Raw genomic sequence first — 24067 nt, forward strand, 5'->3', positions numbered from 1 at the left:
TTAGTCACCACTGTAGTCGGTGTAGCTGTCTATAGAAATAACATTTTGCAGTCTGGTTGAGCACCAACAGACGAAATATGGCGAGACTCACTGTGAACAGGATAGAAAATATTTGTATTGCTTGCATTTCTTCATCTTAAGCAAAAAAAAATACAGTGGAATTTTCTTAAAACTGAAACTTTTTACTGTTTTACAAAGTATAATTTCCCTCAGAAGGTTTTCTTTCCAGAAGAGGTTAAGCAGTGACATTGAAACAGATCATCTCCAAGCTTCTTTCCCAAGAGATTTGGAACATGTTCTCTTCCTTCTCTTCTTTTGTCTATTGTTGAGGTTAAATTCCTTTAATCCTCATTATATAAATACAGTCTGAAAGGACAGGTTTAATGCAGCAGCAATAAGAGCTATTTTTTAATTTAAATTGGCTGTGCATTCTAATACAGAACTTCCTGCACTCAAGTGGAGTAATTTTACTTCAACTTGCAGGACGGTTGCTATTAAACAGGGGTTTTTTTAAATTGAATTATTTAGCAAGTTAAATCTTTTGAAAAATACACAAATTCAGGTTGAGATTCATCCATTAAACAGTAGCCTCACATACTAAAGGATGTAATCAAATGGTTTTATTGTCTTTTGCAATAAAATTGTTGGGTTTCTCTTAACTTTATAATAAGTATTCAGTTGAGACCCTTTTTAGATTAGTCTTTATTGAAAATGTTTTGTTCTCCTTAAAAATATCAGATTGCTTTATATAGAATAAATGCAAAAGAATATATTAGTTGAGTTTAATGTCTTTGGCAAGAAAATATACATTCTACTTAGTTGTTGCCTTTATGTTGACACAAGCAGTCTCATGAACTTCAGTTTGACCACTCTTATCTTGTCATTTTTTTTTAGCTTAGACAAACATTGTTATTGTGCCATATATTTTGAGCTCTCTTTGCTCTTCCCACAGGAATCTGAGCTTATAGAGCTAAGGGAAACCATCGAAATGCTGAAAGCCCAGAATTCTGCTGCACAAGCTGCTATTCAGGGAGCCCTGAACGGTCCTGATCATACCCACAAAGGTATGTTTTTGTCACTATTAAAATAAATGCACAGTTTGCCCAGAAAAAAAGTTAAGTCACTACTTTTCTGTTGTTTTGGGGACTCTGTTGCAAGGGCAAGCACATTCTGCAGTGCATGGTAGGCATATTTGTGGTATTTCCAGAGCTGGAAACCTTTCATGAGCTTCCTGTTTGCCAGCGAGTTAGCTCCTGAAGCCTTGGCTTCTCAGAACTGGGTGGCCAGGAATCGATTTCTGAGTGTCAAGAGTTAACCCTGTCTCTGCAGTTTTGTATTGAAGTGTGCTGAAGACACTAGTGAAGTCTTATGGTGAAACATGGTTATACCTTGGAAATGAAGCATAAGGTGTAGCTCTGAAAATTGCTGTACTCATTGTTAAGAGATGGACTGACAGCAGCTCAGCTCCTTCACAAAGTGCTAAATCAGTGCAGGAAAGTAGGCATTTCAAATTCTGAATTAATTTCTCATTGCAGTTAGGCAGACATCGCGTGATAAATATATACTTCAGAAGTGCCTGTTGATAAGCAACAGCAAAGGAATTACTTGAAGAAAAAAAATCATAGTGGCATTCATTTTTGAAAGTGTCATTGATCTTTCTTTGAAGAGGTCATTATTTAGATGTTTGCCCTAAGGTTGTTTCATTGTATGACTGGAGTATAGCAAAGCTAACTTCTAGGGAGTAAAAAATAATCTAAAAAGTAATTTCCCTTGGTATTAGTGGGTATGTTCTGCAAGAATATTTTCCAGTGATTAAGATACAGTTATCAGAGACTTTTAAAAAATTGAAACTCAAAAGCCTCACCACTTATTTCTAATATTCTCCACTTCTTGATTATTTTGTTTCATTCATTTTTAATGAACTACCACCTGCTTATTTCCATCATGGTATATTAGAAAGTAGCATCTGAACGTTGATTAGGCCTGCTACAAGTCAAGTAGTCCCTATACTCCTCAGAACTGTAGTACACGTGATAGTCATAAGTCAAGTAATCCGCCTGTAACAGAAACTGCTTGGATATGATGTTACATACACCTGCATAGATTGCTGTGCGGGGTCGTCGCCTTCAAGCCAATAAGACCGCGGTTTGGAGAAGTTCCTAAGTGTTAGCCTAATGTACCTATCGCCATTATCTCCTGTGTGGTTTCCCACAGGCTGCAATAGCTTGAATCCAGGCCACTGCAAGAATCAATGCCATTTATGTTCATTTAGGCTCCCTTTGAAGAGGAAGATGCTACATAAATACAAGAATGATTATTATATTGAAACAGAGACAGATGGATTTCACAGTATTTTCTTTTCTTTAGATTTACGTATAAGGCGGCAACATTCTTCAGAAAGTGTTTCCAGCATCAACAGCGCTACAAGCCATTCAAGCATTGGCAGTGCTAATGATGCTGACTCCAAGAAAAAGAAAAAGAAAAACTGGGTAAGTGCTCAGCAGGCTTAAACCTATCTTTTAGCTATTATGTTGTTTCCTAGTGCCTGAGTAGCATAATGGCCCATTTCATCTGTTATGGTCTAGGTAATACTGCTCCGGCAGGGGGATTGGACTAGATGATCTTTCGACGTCCCTTCCAATCCCTAACATTCTGTGATTCTGTGATCTACAATATTCTTGTGGGGCCAGAGAGATATGAAGCAATTCACATGTATCCATACTGTGACATGACCAGCAAACTAAAAATTGTTGAATATCAGTGGGGAATTATTTGCATGTCAGGATAATTAAAAAAAAAAAAAAAAAAAAAAACCCCAAAAAAAACCCCTCTTAAAATAGCTGTTGTGACCAAAACCATCTCTGGGGCACATTGAGACCCTGTTTGATTTTTCTTCAGTTGGAGTTTGATTCAAAGGCTTGACTCAAACATGTTACCCAGCTATGAAAAGAGTTGAAATCTGTTAAGAATTCTCATGTAAAAGTAGTATGGCATTCAAAGAAATTTAGATGCTTCTCAACTGGAACACACAAATACCACATAGTGTGAAGGGTTTAATCAAATACTTTCAGTAAATAATCGGAAAATATGTTTTTGTTGTTTTAAAAATATTACCTGCATAAACATTTGTTTTAAAATACTGATCAGCCTTCATTCCCTTGATTTGTAATTCCACACTCTTTCATGTTTCTGCAAGGTGAACTCTAGAGGAAGTGAGGTGAATATAAACCATGGAAAATTTGGCATGCATCTATAAAGAACCCTATCTTGGCATGATTGCTATTTATTTTGGCAGTAGGCTTTTATACCTTCTAAAAACAGATTATCCTGTATGTCTTCTCAGTTTGTCTCTATTCATTTTAATCTCAAAGTTTACACTATAGAAAGGGGGAGTGTAGCCAAAATCCATTTCTTTCTTATTAGATATCATGAGCTGGAAAGGACTTAAATAATATTTCACTGATCAGTGGTCACACTCCCCACTCTCCAATTATATCATGAAAATAAAATGTTTGAATACCTCGTTTTTTATAGAGGAATCAGTTTGTCATTGAGTTCTATACAATTTTAGTCAGAACAACTTTCTGACAATAAAAACAAAAACCAACCACATTTTTCCTAAGATGAACAATTTCTGTATTTAGAGAAAGGTATCAATAAATGGGCTAGTTAAAATTCACTGCAGACAAAACTGTTGTCGTCTTGGCTCCTGAAATAAATGGCTCTTTGGCTATTCTGTCCCTTTTCAATACTGGATAAGGGCTTCTAGAGGGAAAAGGCAATGCTTGTACATTCAGAGATCTTACTACTCTAAAGGAAACTGCAGCAAAGAATATATACCTTTCAGCTAACATTCTTCTCAGAAGTATAGCAAAGCAAGCCTCATGTCCCAGCTTAAATCCTCTCGCTTTTGACCCAAACCATAGCGTTCGCATAGTTTGGCCACTCAAATTTGTAATGGGGAAAGTAAATTGGTAAACCCAGTAAACTGGACTTGTCTTTTGATTTCAGCATTTAGCAACAGCAAGTTCTGCCTGTACCTAACTGCAAAGTGGTTATTTAAAGCCAGCCCTTGAAGGGAATGCCATGGGAATGGGATTCCACCAGGGCTTAATGGTTTTAAATGAGCACCCCTCTCCCATAGCCGTACTACTCGGTCCTGCACTTTTTCCATAGCATTACGTTTGCGCTGCGCTGGATTAATAAAGTCAAAACAAAGCACTGTATCATGTTTTTAGAGATACTGTGTTGCATATGTTAATACCTTGCTTCTGTATACTCACCTCAGGCAGTGGCTAGGATGGCATCTGCAAACTAACTCTTCAAAACATGAGCTGCACACAAATTGCCATGACGAGGAAAATAATCCTGCTCTATGTTTGTTTTCCAGCTAAGAAGCTCTTTCAAACAGGCCTTTGGAAAGAAGAAGTCCACCAAGCCTCCTTCCTCACATTCAGACATAGAAGAGCTGACAGACTCCTCTCTTCCTTCATCACCCAAATTGCCCCATAGCTCAGGAGAGTGTGGGGCAACATCAATGAAACCATCGCAGTCAACATCTGCGTAAGTCTCTCTCTTCGTAAACCTTTCCTCCCAAATGGGATGGACTGTGAACAGACCTCCTCAAGTGTGGCCTTTTGCAGTTCAAAAACCATTGCCAAAAGCCATGATCTTTTAATCTCATGCTCTGTCACAGATTTCTTGTGAGGTTCACTCCATTTACACAATACTTTTCCAGCAGCTTTTTCTTAGGTCATTCTCTCCTCCTTTCACAGCCTTTGCCCAAAATCATCTTGCAGTACAAACTTCTTTCCAAACTGATATCCAAAAGCTTATGTTGTGCTCTCCCTGCACCATTAACAACTTTATCATATCCACTTAGTGAAGGCCAAATACTGCAGTTTCCATTCTTCATAATATACTAAAAATGTCATTTTATTTTCCAGGTAGCTATGAATTTTTACAGGATACTCATCCCTTCTGTTATTACTTTATCTACTTTGTAGCTACTGATTTGTATCATTTTTTATCTATTTACCCTCTTTTATAAGCTTGGATGTTTTTGTAGGTTTTTACTTTTATTTTTATTCAAATCACCATCCTGAAGGTTTCAGGACTGAGAACAAGTCATCAGCCAAAAGCTGTCCCATTTCTTCTTTTTTTTTTTTTTCAGATGTCTAATATATTCTTCTTACAGAGTTGTCAGCTCCCTTTCATATTCTTCTACCTATTTTTTTTTCATTCTTCTAAACTCATTAACTTTTTCCAATTTGGGGAAATCAAACTTTTTATAGACTCTAATGATTTTTATATAATAGGTTTAGGAGTTTGACAGCAAATATTCCCACAAAAGAAACCCCTCCACAATAAATGTTTTTCTTTTCTCACATTCCATAAAGACTAGTGAGATATAACTCATCTACATCTCAAGTTTTGTTGGGTTTTTTTATAGGAAGCTCACATTTTTATGATTTCAAGTGTATGTGTGTTTTGGGAGGAGGATTTCTACATGTTTAGGACCCTTGAGTCTGATTTGCTATCAGCTTAAAAATCACTACTAAAAGCCTTAGTAGAAAGTCCCTGAACTTAAACAAAACACTTTTATTCTACAAAATTATTTACTCATGATTCACAGATCTGCTCTCATAACCTTACCCTATTTCCTTTCTGCCAACCCTGCTTTTTTCTCTGTGTCTTTGATTTGCTCTGTAAATGTACTGATGTTCCCAGAATTTATCAAGGGCAAAACTACATATCTAGTCTTTCATCCCAAGCTCTTTCCATGGCTATATGGTCTCTGAGACTTAACTTCCTAAATTCTGTGCAGTTCACAGCCTTCTGTTTTTTCCTCCATAACATTTTTAAACACTGACCTTTCTGATCATATTATTGTATTTTTTTTTATTGTGACCTTTCTACACAGGATAGCATAGAATCCTTTCCTTCCACAGAGAGATCACATAAAATATATTTATTTAGATTAAGTTCTTTGTCTGTTATACTGATAATGTTACTTTCTTTGGAAGACTTGTTTTTCCATTGCATAATTTAAACTTCTGTCACCTTCAAGAATTTCATAATTGTCAGCAGCCTCTGTTCAAAGATCATGACTGACTTACTCCTTCTACCGAAAGCAACCTATTGATTTAAAAATCCTGAGATTGTAACATGAAAGAAAAAGCAAAAAATCTTTCTTTCTAACTACTTTGAACCTTTGTCTCAAGTCCGATCAGGCTCCTGAGCTTCTTTCTGTGACTGCTCAGGGATGCTAACTTATCTTTTTGTTTTTCTTCTTTTTGATGAAGTCTCATCTTCTTATGTAATTTTACAGTTGTAGGAGTTGAATGTTGAAGAGCTCTGGAATCTGCAAAAGAAAATTCAATTCATACTTTCTGTTTCCATTCTGCTTATCTTACCAGTCTAGGCAGCTTTTTCCTGCTTCTTCCAGAACTGTAGGCCTCCTTGCTGCTTCATTGTTATCTTCTTTAAAGCTGGCTTGCCAAGGTCTTTTTGGTCCATTTCTTCTCAAGATGTACTGCAAAAAAACCAAAAAGAAAATAGTCAACAAATAGATACGTGACTTCTCAGTTGTCCAAGTTGTTGTATGAGATAATATATGCACGTAAATAAAATTTCATTTCTTATTTGGTTAGCATAGGTATGGGCACATCAAACCAAGAATTGTATCATAATTTTGGAAAAAATCCTAGTATATGCCTTTTTTCATTTTTACTCACATTTAAAATATTTGTGCATGTTGTGAATGATATTCATTATTTTCCTTCTTCATTTTTTATTTGCCATGAACTACTTCATCTTCCTTTTACTTACGCTTTCTTTATATATTTTCTTGACCTGAGTCTCATGTTCTAAACCATTACCTTTACTTTCTTCCAATTGCATCTGTCTAATACGTGTGTATGCAGGTCATCTCTAGTCTGGGCACCAAAGAAAAGGCAAAACGGTCACGTGGTCTACAAGCATAGATCCCGGTAAAACTGAGTGTGGGGCATGGAGTTGTATACCCAACTGCTGACCTGGAGAGTGCTGCATCTTCTTTCCCAAAATGCATTTGCATGGATTCTGGCAATTAAAAGTTGACCTCTGTTTCTTGTTTGTATATTAGTAGTAATAATCACAATAATAATACTCATTATTTTAAAATATTTTTCATATTTAAATTGTTCTGCAAATATTAACTATTTATAGTGACAGTAATAAAGAGCAAATAACATTTAGTGAATTGACTGAAAATATTGCTTAGTGTAACACTGTAGGCAAAATCAGTGTTTTATTTTCTACTGGTTTTGTTATGCAACAGATCTAGGTCTGATAATGACACAGAGAGGCCAAACAGTCTGACATAGAATCATATAATCATAGAATCGTGGAATGGTTTGGGTTGGAAGGGACCTTAAAGATCATCTAGTTCCAACCCTCCTGCCATGGGCAGGGATATCTTCTGCTAGATCTGGTTGCTCACAGTTTTGAGTCCCTGGGCCAGTCATATTTTATCTTTTCTCACAATATAACGGATTCTTCCCTTAAAATTAATGCTTACAAAACTAATCACATGGTGATTACTTTTAATCTAGTCTTTAAGAAAAAAATATCCAGACACATTATTTCAGACACCGATTACGAAATGACAAACTATAGGCAAAATGTCAAGCATCACAAATCAAAACCATTACAGATCACAATCTTCTAGATGTCAAGGACTGTCTTTTTGTGTATTGTGTACTGTTCGAAACAGAGAAAACTGTTGGTGCCTAATAGATAATAAATATCAGTAGTGCAGTTTAAGCAGCATACTTCAGGTCTGACTGTTGCTACTTCAGAAAATCATAACTTTGCACCAAAGAAATAAGGCACATATAAAATCAAATTAAAACCAGTGGGTGATACGCACTCAAAAAAAAGATTTCTGACAAGTTTTTAACAACTTTTTTTCACCATAGTGAACTATCTAACTAAACCGGTAAGGTATAAAGCAAGCTGATTGTTTCATCTGGTGAGGGCTTTTTTCCTTTTCTAATTTGTAATTTGAGCCTTTTCATGTTTCTTTGATAAGATTCTTTCTTCATTCATAGGTTTCACCAGCAGCAAGCATTTTCTGTACTTTGATACTTAGTAATGACACGGCTTTGGGGGGACAATCTTCCTTTAATCTCCTGCCTGTTTCCTGCTCCTCTTTAGGATCTGTGAGTGCACAGAGGCAGAAGCTGAAATTATTCTTCAGCTAAAGACTGAGCTGAGGGAGAAAGAGCTAAAACTAACGGACATTCGTCTTGAAGCCCTCAGCTCTGCACACCATCTGGATCAGATTCGGGAAGCCATGAACCGCATGCAGGTCAGTGCAGCAGCTTAAGTGATGATAGGGGTACACACCAGAGGTATGCCTGGTGTATTTCCTTTCCCAGTACTTTGTTTCAGATACCAAAAAAGGTCAATATGAAGTAAATTGCTAGATTGACAGCACTTCCAAAGGATGGGTATGATAAGCATCCACCTAATAATAATAATAATGATATTCTTAGCCTTTATATTAAGAGCCAACATGTGTTTAAGAGATACGGAAGGAGACATAATCCCTGCCCGAAGGTTGTTTGTTATCTAAACCGTATGACTGGGGAAAGCAACATGACAGACAAGCAGATCAAAAAGTGATTTCTACAGAGCTTTAAATCCTTGGGCCATGTGGGGGCAGGGGTATACGTGCATACTCTCTCATCATTTCTAATTCTTAACCCAGTCGTGGCTTGCCAAAGCAAAGTATGTAAAATTAAACTAAATTATTGTACCCAGCATCACTGAAGTTTCAGTACATTATTTTGTGGCACTGCTCAAACCCTTCCTGAACACATTTTTCATCAGAAGACTTTCCCTTTCATGAGGCTGAAAGGATACAGAAAGAATGGCAGTATTCTTCAGTGGAGCACAGAGCTTCATGGGACTCAGCTCTGTTGCCTGCATACAAGTGTCTAGTATCAGGTTGGGTGCCCAAAAGTATCTACAACATCCACACAGTATGACATAGGTCCTTCAGTAGATCTAGGCCCTTCTGGAATGACAGCTGAGATACCTAGGACATCCCTGAAGGCACTAGAAACCTGTATTTGGGAAACATAATCAAGGCCATGGGGTGGAGATTCAGGTTGAGACTAGGACAGCTGCATTTAGATGTCTAGGTATGAGCTTGGTGATAAACACCAGTTGTAGTCAGTTGAGTTTTGGTCCTGCAGTAGTGGAGCCTAGCAAGCTATGCTAAAATCATCCTAAGATAGGTCTAGAGGATGAAATTGAGTTTTTTGAACATAGGCACCTATTGCAATTTGAACCAGCCTCAGGTATTTGCATCTGCACAGGACTTGTAGGTTTAGCATTCGACACATGGAAGACTGTGTTTACGATGACACTGGAAATTCACACCTACACAGCTGAATCCAGCCCCAGAGGCTTGTCAGCTGAATTGCTCTGTGCTGGGTGCTTAGGTCAGGTGCACCTATAGGCACTTTTGTATAGATGTCCACAGCGACTGATTTCGTAACTACCAGATTTGGTGTGCTTGCTGGCTTTTCTAGACTTCTTTGTTTATACCATGCCTATAGCAGTCTAACCCACACCTTTAAAAACCTGTGGTACCCACCATCCTCCCAGGTGCTCACACCACTAGGTGCCAACATTGCTATGGGATATTTGGCTGAACTTCAATTAGGGGGAAGAGTAATCAAGAACTGGTCCATAAATTTGGGTTCCAATTGTCCAGATGTAAGTAAAGCATTTGATCTGGAGCCACTAAAAAGTTTTTAGGAACTGTAAGGGATAGAATACAGTTAATTGCAATGGTGGAGAACAGGACGTGAAGGTTTATCAGCTGATTACTGTCTTACACCAGGATATGAAGGTGAACTCCCCAGAGAGAGGAGTCTGCAGTAGTCACAGGCCTCCAAAGTTTGAATTTCCCCAAAGCTGGGCAGAGGTGACTAGTCCAGATGCTGTCGCTGGTCATCACCACTTCTTCTGAAGTTTTCTTAAAAGGACAGGCAGCCACCTTGGAGCTGCCAAACTCTGTGACATTTTGGAGAATTGATGAGGATTGGTAAGGGGAAAAAGTAGGATTGATGGGAACAATACATGAATACTGAGTGTATTCAAAGCACCTTAAAAATCTAAAGCTCAGCTGAATGGAAGACTGCTGAGTTGTGTTATTAATGAGTGTAAACTGCAGAGTAGATGGAGATTGTGTGACTCATTTCACCACAGTTCCCGATTTGAACCCCAGGCTAAACTGGTGCATTCATCTGTTTCCTTCTGTCACTATTTTGCTGCTTCGTCCCATTCCTTTCACTATCTCCTCACCTTTGCCTATATGATTTAATCTTTCCATAGCTGCTGCGGGATTTTTTGTGATGCTATCCCTTATGTTTTTACTTGTATAATGTAGCTCTACAGCCTTCATAAAAGAATAGGAATTTTAGCAGAGTGTTAGTGAATGTGGAATTAAATTTGATGTGTAAAACCATCTGCAAGAATAAGCAGTTGCTTTGTACTGTGCTTCGTGAAGCGACGGAAAGCTAGATTTAGCTGGTACCAGCTTGTTCTCAGGCTAAGTTTTCATTTTATTATTGTACATTCAATAATCACTTGGCACCACAGAGGATTTAGCTAAAAAAATTCCTAGTTGTTCTGATTCATCTGTCACTGTATGTTTTCATCAAAGAGGGTTCACTGGCCATTATGTGAACAATCCCATGTCTGAATGATCAAAAAGTCTTATCTGATAGCAAGAGGGTTATGAAACTGTTAAACTATCAATTTCTAATAGTTCATTTTTAATTTTATTTCTCTTCTGTGAAGTTACTGCTTAAATTTTATACTCAGTAATAATCTTCTGTGACTTTAGAAACATTGACATGTCTAAGATTTTATCAATAACTTTCTTAACTGACTGTTACCTAAGATATTTGACAATAAAAAGTAGCTTGTAAAACTGGGGATAGCTAGGAAAATTCTCATCATACTTGTATTACAGTCAACTGTACAATAGACAACTGTACAGAAGCTTGAAGCTTATTTTGTTTAGGAACTATCTTGAGGCAAAAGCTAAAGCAAGGTTATAGGGGTTTTTTCCCTTCCTTTCAGAAGTGAAAGCAATCCAGTTTTCACTGCCTGGGTTATACTTCTGATTTGTAGCACTACATACTGCTGTGAGTGATAAACTAGTTAGCTCCTGCAGGCAAACAGCACACCAGAATAGCCACCCCCAGTGGTTTGCTGAAAGAATAACCTCCTGTGCTTTTATGGTGATTTCTTTTGAATACAGAATGAAATTGAGATACTGAAAGCTGAAAATGATCGTTTAAAGGCAGAGACTGGAAATACTGGAAAACCTGCCCGGCCGTCATCAGAGTCTTCAAGCAGCACATCATCTTCTTCATCACGACAGTCACTAGGACTTTCTCTGAACAATTTAAACATCACAGAGTCTGTTACATCAGGTAAACATATTTTGGGCACATGCATGCCTCAGCCATTAGGAAGAATTTATTATTTTTGCCCTCTTAATGGGCCGTATATAAGAAGCATGCCTGAAAAAACACCTCGTATCACTCAGGTAAACATCGGATATACATTCACTAATGGACATGAGGAAGAATGCTGGCAGTCATTTCTGAAAATGTAGCTTTTAGAAGGCTCTGAGTAATAGTAACAGATAGTTCATTATGTTTGCTTAGTTGCTAGCTATGATGCTAACTAACTAGTTGGTCATCTAACTACTCTTTGGTCATCTAGGTTACAATTTACTTGAAAAAGACAACTGTATAGATATATTCTCTTGTCCCTATGGGACAAATGAGCATAGTACATAAAACTTTCGGGGTTTGTTTACAGATCTTTTATCATTCAGTTAACTCCCTTAACTTCATTTCGTATTTGCGGCTGGGGCAGAAGGTGGTCTCAGTTAACTTTATCCCTTACACTTTTTTAATGTGGTGTAGCCAGTTAGCCTGTTGGACCAAATCCCCATTTATCACAGGAGCCAAACCCCGCCTGGCTTAGTAAGCACTCTCATTGTCTTCTGTGAATGAGAGAAAGCAAGCAGAACTTTGATCCACATCTTGAACATTAACATTTGATTATTTTCCATGCCATAGAGTTTATGATAATAACCCTTCTACACTTGTTTTGATAATGTAGCCAGGAAACAGAAGTGCTGTCTCTAACATTAGAACCAGGAACAGATCAGAAGCAAAGCAGCGGTCATTAACACAGACTCCACAGAAAGTATAATGCAGTCTCTGGAAGCAATAAAAATGTGGCTAATAATTGTAGAAAGAGTCTAGGCAAGAGTACAGCTGGCGATATGCCAAACTGCCTGACTACAATTTGGATTGGCAGTTGTATTATCTTGCCAGTCATTGATTACATGGATATTTGATTATTTTTTCTGGTTAATATCAGATTTTATATCAAAATCGGTATATTTTTATTTACATTCCAGCCTACTTTTTTGCCAGCTTTAGCTTTTAGAATGGATGAGCCTGAGCTGGGCTTCAGTATACAACAAAGTGTTGCAAAAACAGGAAGAAAAGGTTTGACTACAGTTCCTGCTCACACATTCACAAACATTAAAAAAAATAAGAAACAGAATATATTTTTTTTCAAAATGGTAATTGTAGAATCTCTTTCATTAACAGCAGCTATTAGCACTTTTTCACTTGGCTCTAAATCTGTCCAGATACAGGAATAAACATAATATAAGCTTTATATAATTTTCTGTGTTATTGGTTCTAAATGTTTTCTAGCGTGCAAAGTAATTACTTTTGGTTATAAGAAATTAAAGAAATAAGAGTGCCTAATGAGGAGTGGAGGATTTCATTTGATTATGAATTCAGCCTTTTTGATCATTGTGAGTATCACTTTGTTGCCGTGCCAGAGAACTTGGAAGGGTGACAGCTTCTTACCAAGTCTTGTGGGATTTCTGTGGCAGCTGGAATACTATTGAACACCCTGAGATATGGAGAGGTTAATCATGCTGGGGACTAAGCTGAGAGAGATAACGAAGGCTTTGGCCCATCATACTAAAAAATGTCGTGGCACTTTCTGGGAGACCAGTGCTTCCAAATGACCATGGTCATGTGCAAATGACCAAAGTTATCCATTGCCACTTCCTAAGGGTACGACCATCTCCTCTAGATAAGTGCGAGTGGCAAGCTGGGGAGGGAGGACACCGGTATTTCAGTCAGTGACTGGAGTAAAGAGCAGCAAACAAGGACCAGTACAAGACTCTCTGTACTGTCTGATTAAAAGAGTGACAGAGCTCAGACAAGAAGTGAGCCAGAGACACCATAGTGCACCTAAGGAGGAGGCCTGGCAGGAGCTAGTTAAAGCAGTTAGTACCACCATAGCATTAGACCCTCTTGGGTATCTTCTCAGTCCTTTGTGTCAGTGAGAGGGAGTAGAAAGCAGAATTTTTTTCTATCCACAGAGTGGTGCCTCATTGCTAAAGACTTCCAGAAAAATGTATTTAAAAGGCTACATGAGGGTCATTTAGAGATTGAAAAATTTCACAGGAGGATGAGATATACTAAAATTGCCCTCAGATGAACTATGACATTATGGAAACTCTTAAGGTTTGTCAAATATGCTGAAATACAAGTGAAGTGAAACATTCAGTGTTGGTGGCACAGAAAAACTGTCTGCCTGGAACAAAACAAGCATGGATTTGTTTAAGCTCACAACAAAAATGCTTCTTCATTCAATCAATAAAAAAAAAAAAACAGCAGCAGAATCTGATTTTTAGATCAGGATGTAAGCTGTCAAACATTTTACATGAGGACTTATTTCTTAACACATTCATTGAAGTCATATTCATAAGTCTTTTTTGGTTTTGCATTAAGCAAGTGACTGAATCTTACTGGCACCTCATTTAATTTGGGCGAAATCTGACCTTTTGCAGACTGTGACATGAAGTTGATGCTTTTCTTCAATCACCACAATAAGAATGAGCAGGACTTAGGGTAGTGGATGACTGTGCTGGCCTTTGAAGAAAATGCAAATCCATAATCTCTCCTAATTTGATAGTTAGTTTAAATGTCTAACAGTAAACTCCATGAGAGAACTTCTAGAGGAAGACAGCAGTTTTATCCCTTGCAATAAAGCTGCAGGCTTAGCCCTCAGTAAGAAATACATCCTTCTGCTTTCTCATTTTAGGATTTAGTGAGGAGGTAGAAACAGAGGCACAGAGCAGAATCACTTTTTACCTCCAAGAAAATGGAACCTTTTCTTAGAGGAATGGCTGAATGCAGAGTCCCATATTCTGGAGTAATGCAAAGTGGTTTTGTAGTGGATACTGTTTGTAAACCTATATTGTGGAGATAAAAAAGACTCTATCCATGCCATGTATACAGAAGGAAAAGAAATCAGCTGGAAAAATAAATTAAAATGCTGTTTTACTTAGCAGCAAACATATCAGTGCAAGGATTTGTCGCTTTTCTCCTTACAGCATTCTAAAGGGCACAATGAGTGCTCAAAGATATAAACTTAATTTAGGTTTTAAACAACATTATTTTGTGGACATATGGTAATTTTGAACAAGTTCCAAGAAGGAAAGCAAAGGCAAGAATTTATTTAATTATGGTTTCCTGATTCATTTCTACATGATTAAAGCTCCTAATATTGCTTCAAAAATTGACAAATTGTAACTTCTTTTCATCTCCAACAGAAAAGACGAATTAGGCACAAGCACAGATTAAAACAATTGCAAATTGTTGTGATGGCAGCCTTTCTTTTTAACCAAAAAACCCTTTGTACAAATATTGAACTGATGATGTGAATATAACTGATGTGATTTGTCAGGTTGATCACTTTCCTTCCCTTCTTTTATTGCAGATATTTTGTTGGATGATGTCACTGATGTAGCACTCCACAAAGAAGGCCATAGCGTGAAAATTTTAGTCACTATAAACAAGGGCTATAGTAGAGCCAAGGTAAGTGTGGATCCCAAAGGTTTAGATGCAGAATTACAGCTCAGGCAAATCTTGCAGTATAGTAGCTCAACTTACTTCAGTATTTTCAGCCAGGAACTGAAGGAAAATATCCTAAAGATAGCAGTTCTCTTCTCTGTCAACCATGCTCAATATAGTTAGACACCCTCTGTAGACTAATGTCACATGGTCTTCTGCCTTTGTGGTGGCTCAGACACGACCAGTTCTCAGTTTAATTAGTAGCAGGATATTCTGGGACTTTCTATCTCCATTTAAAAGTCATTATAAATTAGATCTATGCCTTGGACCCCTTAGGGTGCAACGATGAATATGCTGCTGAGGTAATCAATTTGGAATTGCATTGTCATGTTTTTATGTTCTGTATTACAAAAAAAATTACAAATATAGTGAAACTTTTATTTATATTCAGCTCTTTATAAATACAGATACAATCTAAGAGCAGAATAAGATACTGTATTTCCTTCCTTATAAAGATATCCCAAAGTAATATCATCTATACCTATTTCTGGCACAGAGATTATTGACAAAGTTGTAACATCACATTCTAAATAATATTATTTTTCTTCACTGGGAAAATTATTAATCTTCATAGAAAACTAATTACCACCATTTTTAGTCCAGTTTCCAAAAATCTGTCTTTTCAGGATCAAAAACCACATGCATATCTGATAGGATCAATTGGAGTCAGCGGAAAAACAAAATGGGATGTTTTAGATGGTGTAATCAGACGTCTCTTTAAGGTAAGATAATGAAAAATTAGCTCAAATATTAATTCAATTTTCTTTTTCACTGAAGAAAAATTCTGTATTCTTTGTCTTGCCAAGTTTTTTGCTTTGTTTTGTTTTTTGACATATAGCTAACACCACTATTAAACTTTATTCTTAATGTTGCTGTTCTTTTTTCATGTATGTAAGCAGTTCTCTTTTGAATGTGACTTGAAGAATCTCCTTGTCAAGTGACTTCACCTGTACCAAATTATTTTCCAAACTCCTTTAATTCAATAACCACTTTTATGTTTGTGTCTTATGTTTTCATATAATTTCAGGAATATATTTTCCGAGTGGATCCGACTACTAGCCTGGGTTTAAGCTCTGACTGCATTGCTAGCTATTGTATAGGGGATGTAATTAGAGCCCACAGCCTAGAAGTGCCTGAACTGCTGCCTTGTGGATATCTGGTTGGAGATAATAATGTCATCACTGTGAACCTGAAAGGTAAAACCCCAAGAATATTTTTGCAGACAATGTAGAGTTCTTTACTGCAGTCCCCCATCCCTTCATAATTTTTTCCTTACACCTGACCTTTCTGTATTTTGTCTCCAGTTCAAGGAGTGTCATTTATCACATAAACTCTCTGTATGACATTGTACAATACCTAACACAGTGGGGCATTTTGAGGCAAATCTAAGAATATCTCTGTCCTCCTCTGCCTGACCGCCAAATCACAGCAAAGTACAAATTTCTGCATAGTGGTAAAAAAACCAACCCCAAAATAGAGATTATGATGAGAAATATTTATGCCTTACCCAGTTCTGCAGGAAAAATTCGATAAATTTCAAAAGCTGTAGGGATTTACTGTTGGAGGGGAGGGGGGCCTTCAGAAGAACTGTACATACATTGATGTGACAGCTGGTAACCCTTGTGGCTGTCACTTTGACCTTTTTTTTGTCATGGTTGCCTGTAGTGTCTGAAACATACATCTTTGCCTCACTGAGCCTTCTCTTCACATTTACTTTGATTTCATGTCTCCCATCCATCTCATCCAACTACCACTGTTTAATTTTTGGGCCCGATGGAAGGATATAAGCATTTCCACACTAATGAAACCCTTGACAGGAATTTGATTTACGCAGAAGTACCTTACCTTGCTTTGAGCATGGCACTGATGCCATCGGGTGCTGGGCCAAACCTTTACCTACCTTAGAAAGGATGAAGACAGACCATTTTTCTTTTCTTTTGTTCCCAGGAGTGGAAGAAAACAGTTTGGATAGTTTTGTGTTTGACACATTAATTCCTAAGTCAATTACCCAGCGGTACTTTAATTTACTGATGGAGCACCGCAGAATAATTCTGTCAGGACCCAGTGGCACAGGAAAAACCTATTTAGCTAACAGGCTGGCTGAATATATTATAACTAAGTCTGGCAGAAAAAAAACTGAGGATGCAATTGCAACTTTTAACGTAGATCACAAGTCAAGCAAGGTAAGTTACAGTTGAAAAGGTAACCTATTGCCCAATTTGTAGTGATGATGCAGAGCAGATCCTATTAATTGGCATACAGTTTTGTTGCTCAGCGCTTTTTCTTACAAGAAATTCGGTCTCCACTCCCACTGAGGAACAGGAACCAGATCTTTCTGTTCTAAACAAACCATCGAAAAGCTGTGCAGGAAGTCTGAATTTTGCCTCACTTGAGGAACCCCACCTTAAGGATGGACGCAGAGTCAAATTCCTATGTAAATTCAATTCTTAGAGTGTCTGTAATTCCTTCGTCAGAAAGATTGAATATATAGTAATACTAGTCTTACTTGCTTTTTTATAGTGATAATAGCAGCCTATTGGTAGCAAAGATTTCAAAATGGGGATTTTGAATTACTGTCTTGGGTTCAGCTTCTTAATCAGCACTGGATAAATACAACTGCTGCCATGGTTTCTGGTGTGCATCGATCAGGAAGCTGACCATACTGAAATTGCCTCATGCATCATGTCACATTCACAGTGATTTACATAGCTCAGATTATCAAGCTTCTGGCATGACTGCTGTGCTAGCCACAGATAATACTACTCACTTGCTGTCCTAAATTGGGTATACTCCTAACTTGGTACCCAGGGAAAAGAAAATGAAAGGCTTTGCCCAGAGCTTTCTGATTTGCAAGTAACATAATGAATGTTATCGTAATATAAGAAGGAAGAACATACAGATCCCAAAGGGGTGAGAGGATCATTCCAGTAAAAACACTGCTTTCACTGTCTTTATACAGAGGATTTGTGATGCCATTTACCGTGGCAGGAGATGTGTTTATGGTTTATTGTTATGCTGTATACATTTATAATGAAAATTGTCCCACAAAAGAGCAAGCTTTTGGATTTCTGGTAAATTGCTTGTTGTAAGTGGTTTTGTTTTGGGCTTTGGTTTTTTTTTTTCCCTTTTCATTTGTTTCTGTTAAGATTTATATAGAACTTTTGAGTTTGTAGGAAAAAAGAAAAAAACAACACTGTCAAATACCAGGTGTATTTGAATAATATAGATGGTGCTATTCCATGTAAGAAACCCATTATGTTCCCCTAGAGACACCTGATCATAAAAAGCCAGACAAAAATCTTTCTCGAAATATAAAAGATTGAATGTTCCCATTAAAGAAAAAAAAAAGATTCTGCTATCCCTGATCCAGGAAGTGAAACGGTAATAGGAACTTTGTCCATAATACTGAGCGTTCCCGACACTGACAAAATTAGATACCTCTAGGGATACAGCTGTAATACTTGACTAGCCCAGACCCTCAAGGGCAACAAAATGTCGAGAAAAATATGAAATGTTTTGATTATAGAAAGCTCTCTTTTACTCCAGCACTAAATGGCAGCCAGAGAGAGAGCTGAAAGGAAAAAAGGATTTACACAACAAACTTTATTATGATGCGTGATATAGTATCCCCAAAAGGTCAAACAGATTTTCAATGAGAGTGGTGAAAGGAGATATCTGAAGGAGCTGTTCAATGTGCCTAAATTGTGTGATAATTTGGTGGGGGTTTTTTTGGTGTATAAAAGTGACATTTATAAAAAAAGAGATCCAACAATTAATGTATTTCAGCCGATTGGAAATGGCATATTTTATTGCAACCTGTTTTCCACTGGAGATAAGATATTTTAACAGCAGGTTTCTAAGGAACGTATCCACCAAATAGGCATCTGTATGCTTCAGACACTTGTCTTATGTTTAGTGCCTTTGTTTTTCATAGCATGTGGCTTCGATGTTTCCCTATCTAAGAATCAGGTCTTCCTGCACGTGCTGATCCAGCTGAATGATCCACAGTGGGGAAACTCTGTAGCAGCCTCTTTATCTTTCTGAAAATCTTTTCCACTGAAATTACATCTATGGTCTAATTGAGTTAATATTTTCTGGTTTTTTTTGTTAATTCTGCTGAAGGATCTGCGACAATACCTAGCAAACCTAGCTGAGCAATGCAGTGCTGATAACAATGGTGCTGACCTCCCTGTGGTCATAATTCTTGATAACCTCCACCACATCAATTCACTAAGTGACATCTTCAATGGTTTCCTCAACTGTAAATATAATAAATGGTAGGTAGCAAGTCTTCTCTCCCCTTTCACACACCTTTTGCAATTAAAACAGAAAAAGCCATTTGTCATTTTGCAAAATAAAATGTCCTAGTGGAAACTTAGACTCACGTAGGCTGTCAGCAAAGCCCTTATGTGCTTGAATAATTTTAACCTTCTTCAGCCAAGTACTTAGGTGTCTGCTTTACTTTATTTGTATGACTCCTATGCATCTCAGTGAGATGTAAACGTACCACAGAATTTAAGAATGTACTTAAACGCTTGACTGAATTAGGGTCTTATCCCTTTCACCCTGTCAGATCACATAAGATCATTAGTACTATGAGGACAGCTTATGGGAGAGTAAGAAGAAACGCACTTTATAATAGTGGAATTTGGGATACGTGTCAAGCCACGAACCATGCTATGCAGAAGCAGCTGTGTATCTGGCAGACTTGTGCTTCCTACAGTTCTCCTGTAGCACTGAGGAAGTATGACGTTTGCTGACTGTCCTGCATTGCCAAGCAGGAATAAAAATAATGTTTTCTGGAACTTTTACTGGCCTATAACATTGGCTATTTCTGCTGTAAAAGTGCCATCATAGGGACTTCCCTTCATAAAATCACTGCATGCTATGTCTTACTCATGAGATTCACTGGCTTCTGAAATTAAAACTCTAAGCCTACTGCAAAATTATGAGGTATATGAGGACAGGGTTGCCTCATTTATTTCTTTATTACAGGTGAGTACTAGTAAACTACAAATGTGCAGAGAGGAAAATCATACAAGAATAAACATTAAAAAAAGGCACCTCAGAAATATTTTAAATCTAAGACTACAATACATCCAGAGACGTTTAAAATTAGCCTAGTGCAGCTAAGAAGAAAGAATATTCTCTGAATATCTGAATGGATTCTCCCTCAAAAAACCTACTTTTCTCTTTTCAGTCCCTATATTATTGGAACCATGAACCAGGGAGTTTCTTCTTCACCAAATCTGGAGCTGCATCACAATTTCAGGTACATTCACTCTGTATTTACTGTGTTTGCACAGCTCGCTGCTTCTCAGCCCAGTTCTTCGACAAACATTGATCTTGTGTCTCGTCACAGCAGAGTGTTTTATCTTCTACATCACTGCTGTATTGACGGGTCTCCAAATGGTGTTGAGGAATAGTGAATGAAATAAGATATTTTCCAGCACCTCTAGCAAGATTCTGAAGACGATTGCATTCTTGCATTCCGTTTGTCTTCAGCATTGTCTTGAATTCCTGCTGAAACCTGTAATGATTGTGTTGTAGAAGAGGGCAACTATGTGGTTTATTGGAGCAGTTTTATACTTGCTGACTAGTAAGACTCAGAAGCTTATGACATTACATTCATCTATATGTTTAAGAGGAAATAATGTATTTGCTATTCATTGCTGCTTTACATTTATCCTTTCTACCCAGGTGGGTGCTGTGTGCTAATCACACAGAGCCTGTTAAAGGTTTCTTGGGCAGATATCTGAGAAGGAAACTGATTGAGACTGAAATAGAAAGGAACATACGCAATAATGAGCTCATCAAAATTATTGACTGGATCCCCAAAACATGGCGTCATCTCAATAGCTTCCTAGAAACGCACAGCTCTTCAGATGTAACCATTGGTGAGTCCATTGGTGGAGTGGTTTGAAATAAGGATGCAGGCTGAGCGTTTTAGAGATTTGTGAAGGATATATTTTCTTTTTAAAAAGTTGTTGTCTCTCAATGAGAAGTACATCAGTGTGGGGAATTTGTCTAGTTGCCAGCAAGACTGAAATGAAAATGAAAAGTTTAATGATAGAGTATATATTTCCTGGTATTTCTGCCTTGGTTGCTAAAGACTTTCAAGTAAATGATCATAATTTTCAAAAGTTAAATTTACAAAATATTACCTCAATAGCAACTTTCCTAAGCTTAATTTTTTTCTCTGCTTTCACACTGCAGTATAATTACAACAGTAAAAACACTTGGACAGTCAGTTTAGCAAACTATAGCAGGTGGGAGATATACACGTACCTGAGGTCTTTTAGTGAAACAGCTATGTTAGCAAAGAAGTCATCCTTTTACATAGCTTTGCCCGTAAAACTTGTAGGTGTTCATCAGGCCCTAGAACTGGATAAAGTGACACTAGTTCATTTTTGATAATAGGACGCTGATAGCTCCCTTATTGTAGTCCTGTATGAGTATTCTCTTCACTTGAGTTTGCTCCAGTACTATTTTTTTAATTTTGTGAAGATTATTTTTAATGTGTTCCCTAGTTCTACTTTTTTTAATACACAACTTGACTTCTTAGGTCCCCGCCTTTTCCTCCCTTGTCCTATGGATGTTGATGGCTCCAGAGTGTGGTTCACAGACCTCTGGAACTATTCCCTGGTGCCATATCTTCTGGAAGCTGTGAGAGAAGGACTTCAGGTACATCATTTGTTTCCCAGCAATTTTCTTGTAATTAGTTTCATAGGCTTTCTCTAAGCTACTTCTAACCAATGCATTCAAATATGAATGCTGTTCCATTTGCAAGAAGAAAATCTGTGGAGGGATTATAGAAATCAGCCTTGAACTCCTTTTGACCTGCTCTTACTCTGATGTATAATTTGGCTTTGCCTGCTCCAGCACTAGCATATCTTGTATTTTATGAAGAGGGTTTCTCCTCTGTGTTTGGAGGACGGTTCTTCTTTTTCCACTTCACAGCAATGCTAAATACATCACAGATTGCCTCCCTGAGTCAAGGCAGTCTCAGCCTACCCCTGCATGGAAGAGTTAATAGCCCTTACACTGGTACAAGAAAATAGCTTTGGTCTGTGTAATCCTCTCCCATTTACGTACACGTGTAGGTGCACAGGCTTGTGAAGGATATTTTCACCATTCAGAAAAAAAAAATGTTTATTGGCCTTATCTAACCAGATGATTGGGATAATTTACTCTTTGGCCCTGCTGAACATGAAGGTCTGTCCCTTTTTGCCCTTATATCTTGCAACACTGCTTGTATTTCCCATAGTTTTGTTTCTCATTTTTTCTTTCTCTATATGGGCTAAGGTTTCCTCCTGACTGTAATTCTCATTTTGGGTAACAATGCCATCATATCAGAGTGCTTTGTGGTTCCCTCTATCCTGTCCTCTCCAGAGCTAGGTGTTAGCAGCAGTTCCATTAAAGATTGTTAATGAACTATTAAAATTTCTTCTACTTTAGTAGAAAGAGGGCTACAAATAGATTTGCTGAAAATAGCACTGTAAGCTGTCCCATATAGATTAAGATTTTTTCTTTGGAGCAAGCCTAGATCTTGAAATCAATCCTTTCTTCTTTTTTTTAAAAAAAAAATTTTTATTTAGCTTTCTCCCTTTTCTGTTTTTTCTTTTACACACTGCAATTCTATGTCCTCTGAAAAGATGCTTTGTGGAAAGGCAGGTTTTTTGCCACACATGACACTGAAAGAAATTACTGCACAGTGCAGAGGGGATCGTTATGGACTAGTCAAGGAACTGTGTAAGCAGTTGTGGTTTCTTTATCACCTTGTATTAACATAGTGACATACTGATGCGATGGAGGTTTAGAATCTTGCCTGCTGAATATCTCACTCTTTCCTAAAACTGCTTATCTCTCTGGGAATTGCAGAGTGTTTATGCCTTATGCGAAAAACTGCCAGACATCTGATAGAACAGCCACGGTGAGATTAAAAGCACTTGTTTAAACCAGCTATAAAAACGCAGTGATATTCTTCATGCTCATATTTTGCGAAGTATACAGGTTATCTACTTAAATGAAAACTTCAATTCTGGAGCAGAAGATGGCAGCATATAGAAGAAAATATCTTGTTTCATGAACCATTCCAATTTTTAGCTGTTTTGGATGGCTTCCATAGAATAACATTATTAATAATAAACAGAAATCTTTTGTATGATATAATTAGATGTTCCTGGAACCAGGGATGGTTAGAAAATGCCTTTCTAGCCTGATACTTTGCAAACTCACTTGTCAGACACAGAATTTGCAAGCCTTGCTCCAGATTCCAGAAAAGATTTAATCACTGTCAATCTCAGATGAGGGCAAGTGCTGCCTACAGCCTGGAGTTAGCCTGCTACCTCCCTGAGAAATGTTTCCCCTTGGCTTATTTCAGCAGCCTAGCTTCTGTGTAGGGCAGCATGAGTGAGTATCTCTGTGCATGATATAGGGAGCTTGGCTGCCTGACCTGGAGCACTGGATTCAGCAAGTGCCTGGGAGCAGGTGTTGCAGTGATAAGCACAACTCGTCTCTCTGGCTTTAGCACTAAAATTCTTCACTGTTTTACTCCCTTTAGGAGCGCGGCCCATTTAAATGCTCCATGAATGTATGCCCTGCCAATATTATGCGGCTCCTTGAGTTGTGGGAGGCTGTTTGAGCTAGGAGAAATCACAGAAGGCCCTGGTGACTGTCTCCCCATCCCAGTGTGTCATTGTCACACCTAAAGAAAATCTGTAAAGCAGCAATCGAGGGGCTCTCGGTTAGCATGCTGCTTGTGAACAGCAATGTGGAGAAGGGTGCATTTTAGTGAAGAAGCTACCAGACCTCCTAAACTTACACAGAATCACAGAATCAATCAGGTTGGAAGAGACCTCTGGGATCATCGAGTCCAACCATTGTCCTGACACCACCACGTCAACTAGACCATGGCACTAAGTGCCATGTCACAGAATCACAGAATCAATCAGGTTGGAAGAGACCTCTGGGATCATCGAGTCCAACCGTTGCCCTTACACCACCCTGTCAACTAGACCATGGCACTAAGTGCCATG

The 24067-nt window shown here is 37.8% G+C and overlaps 1 protein-coding gene across 1 annotated transcript in view; it reads left to right on the top strand.

Annotated features, from left to right (window-relative positions):
• The window catches only part of NAV3 (neuron navigator 3), a 269185-nt gene that overhangs the window by 239404 nt on the left and 5714 nt on the right, over nucleotides 1-24067 (top strand). The window contains 14 exon segments of the mRNA XM_068400337.1: nucleotides 953-1064; nucleotides 2368-2489; nucleotides 3197-3217; nucleotides 4391-4563; nucleotides 8200-8353; nucleotides 11327-11501; nucleotides 14896-14993; nucleotides 15656-15751; nucleotides 16057-16225; nucleotides 16977-17212; nucleotides 19152-19306; nucleotides 20230-20301; nucleotides 20730-20926; nucleotides 21595-21713. Coding sequence (XP_068256438.1) covers nucleotides 953-1064; nucleotides 2368-2489; nucleotides 3197-3217; nucleotides 4391-4563; nucleotides 8200-8353; nucleotides 11327-11501; nucleotides 14896-14993; nucleotides 15656-15751; nucleotides 16057-16225; nucleotides 16977-17212; nucleotides 19152-19306; nucleotides 20230-20301; nucleotides 20730-20926; nucleotides 21595-21713 — 1899 coding nt within the window.

This window comes from Nyctibius grandis, chromosome 5 (assembly GCF_013368605.1).
Source record: "Nyctibius grandis isolate bNycGra1 chromosome 5, bNycGra1.pri, whole genome shotgun sequence".
NCBI lineage: Eukaryota > Metazoa > Chordata > Aves > Nyctibiiformes > Nyctibiidae > Nyctibius > Nyctibius grandis.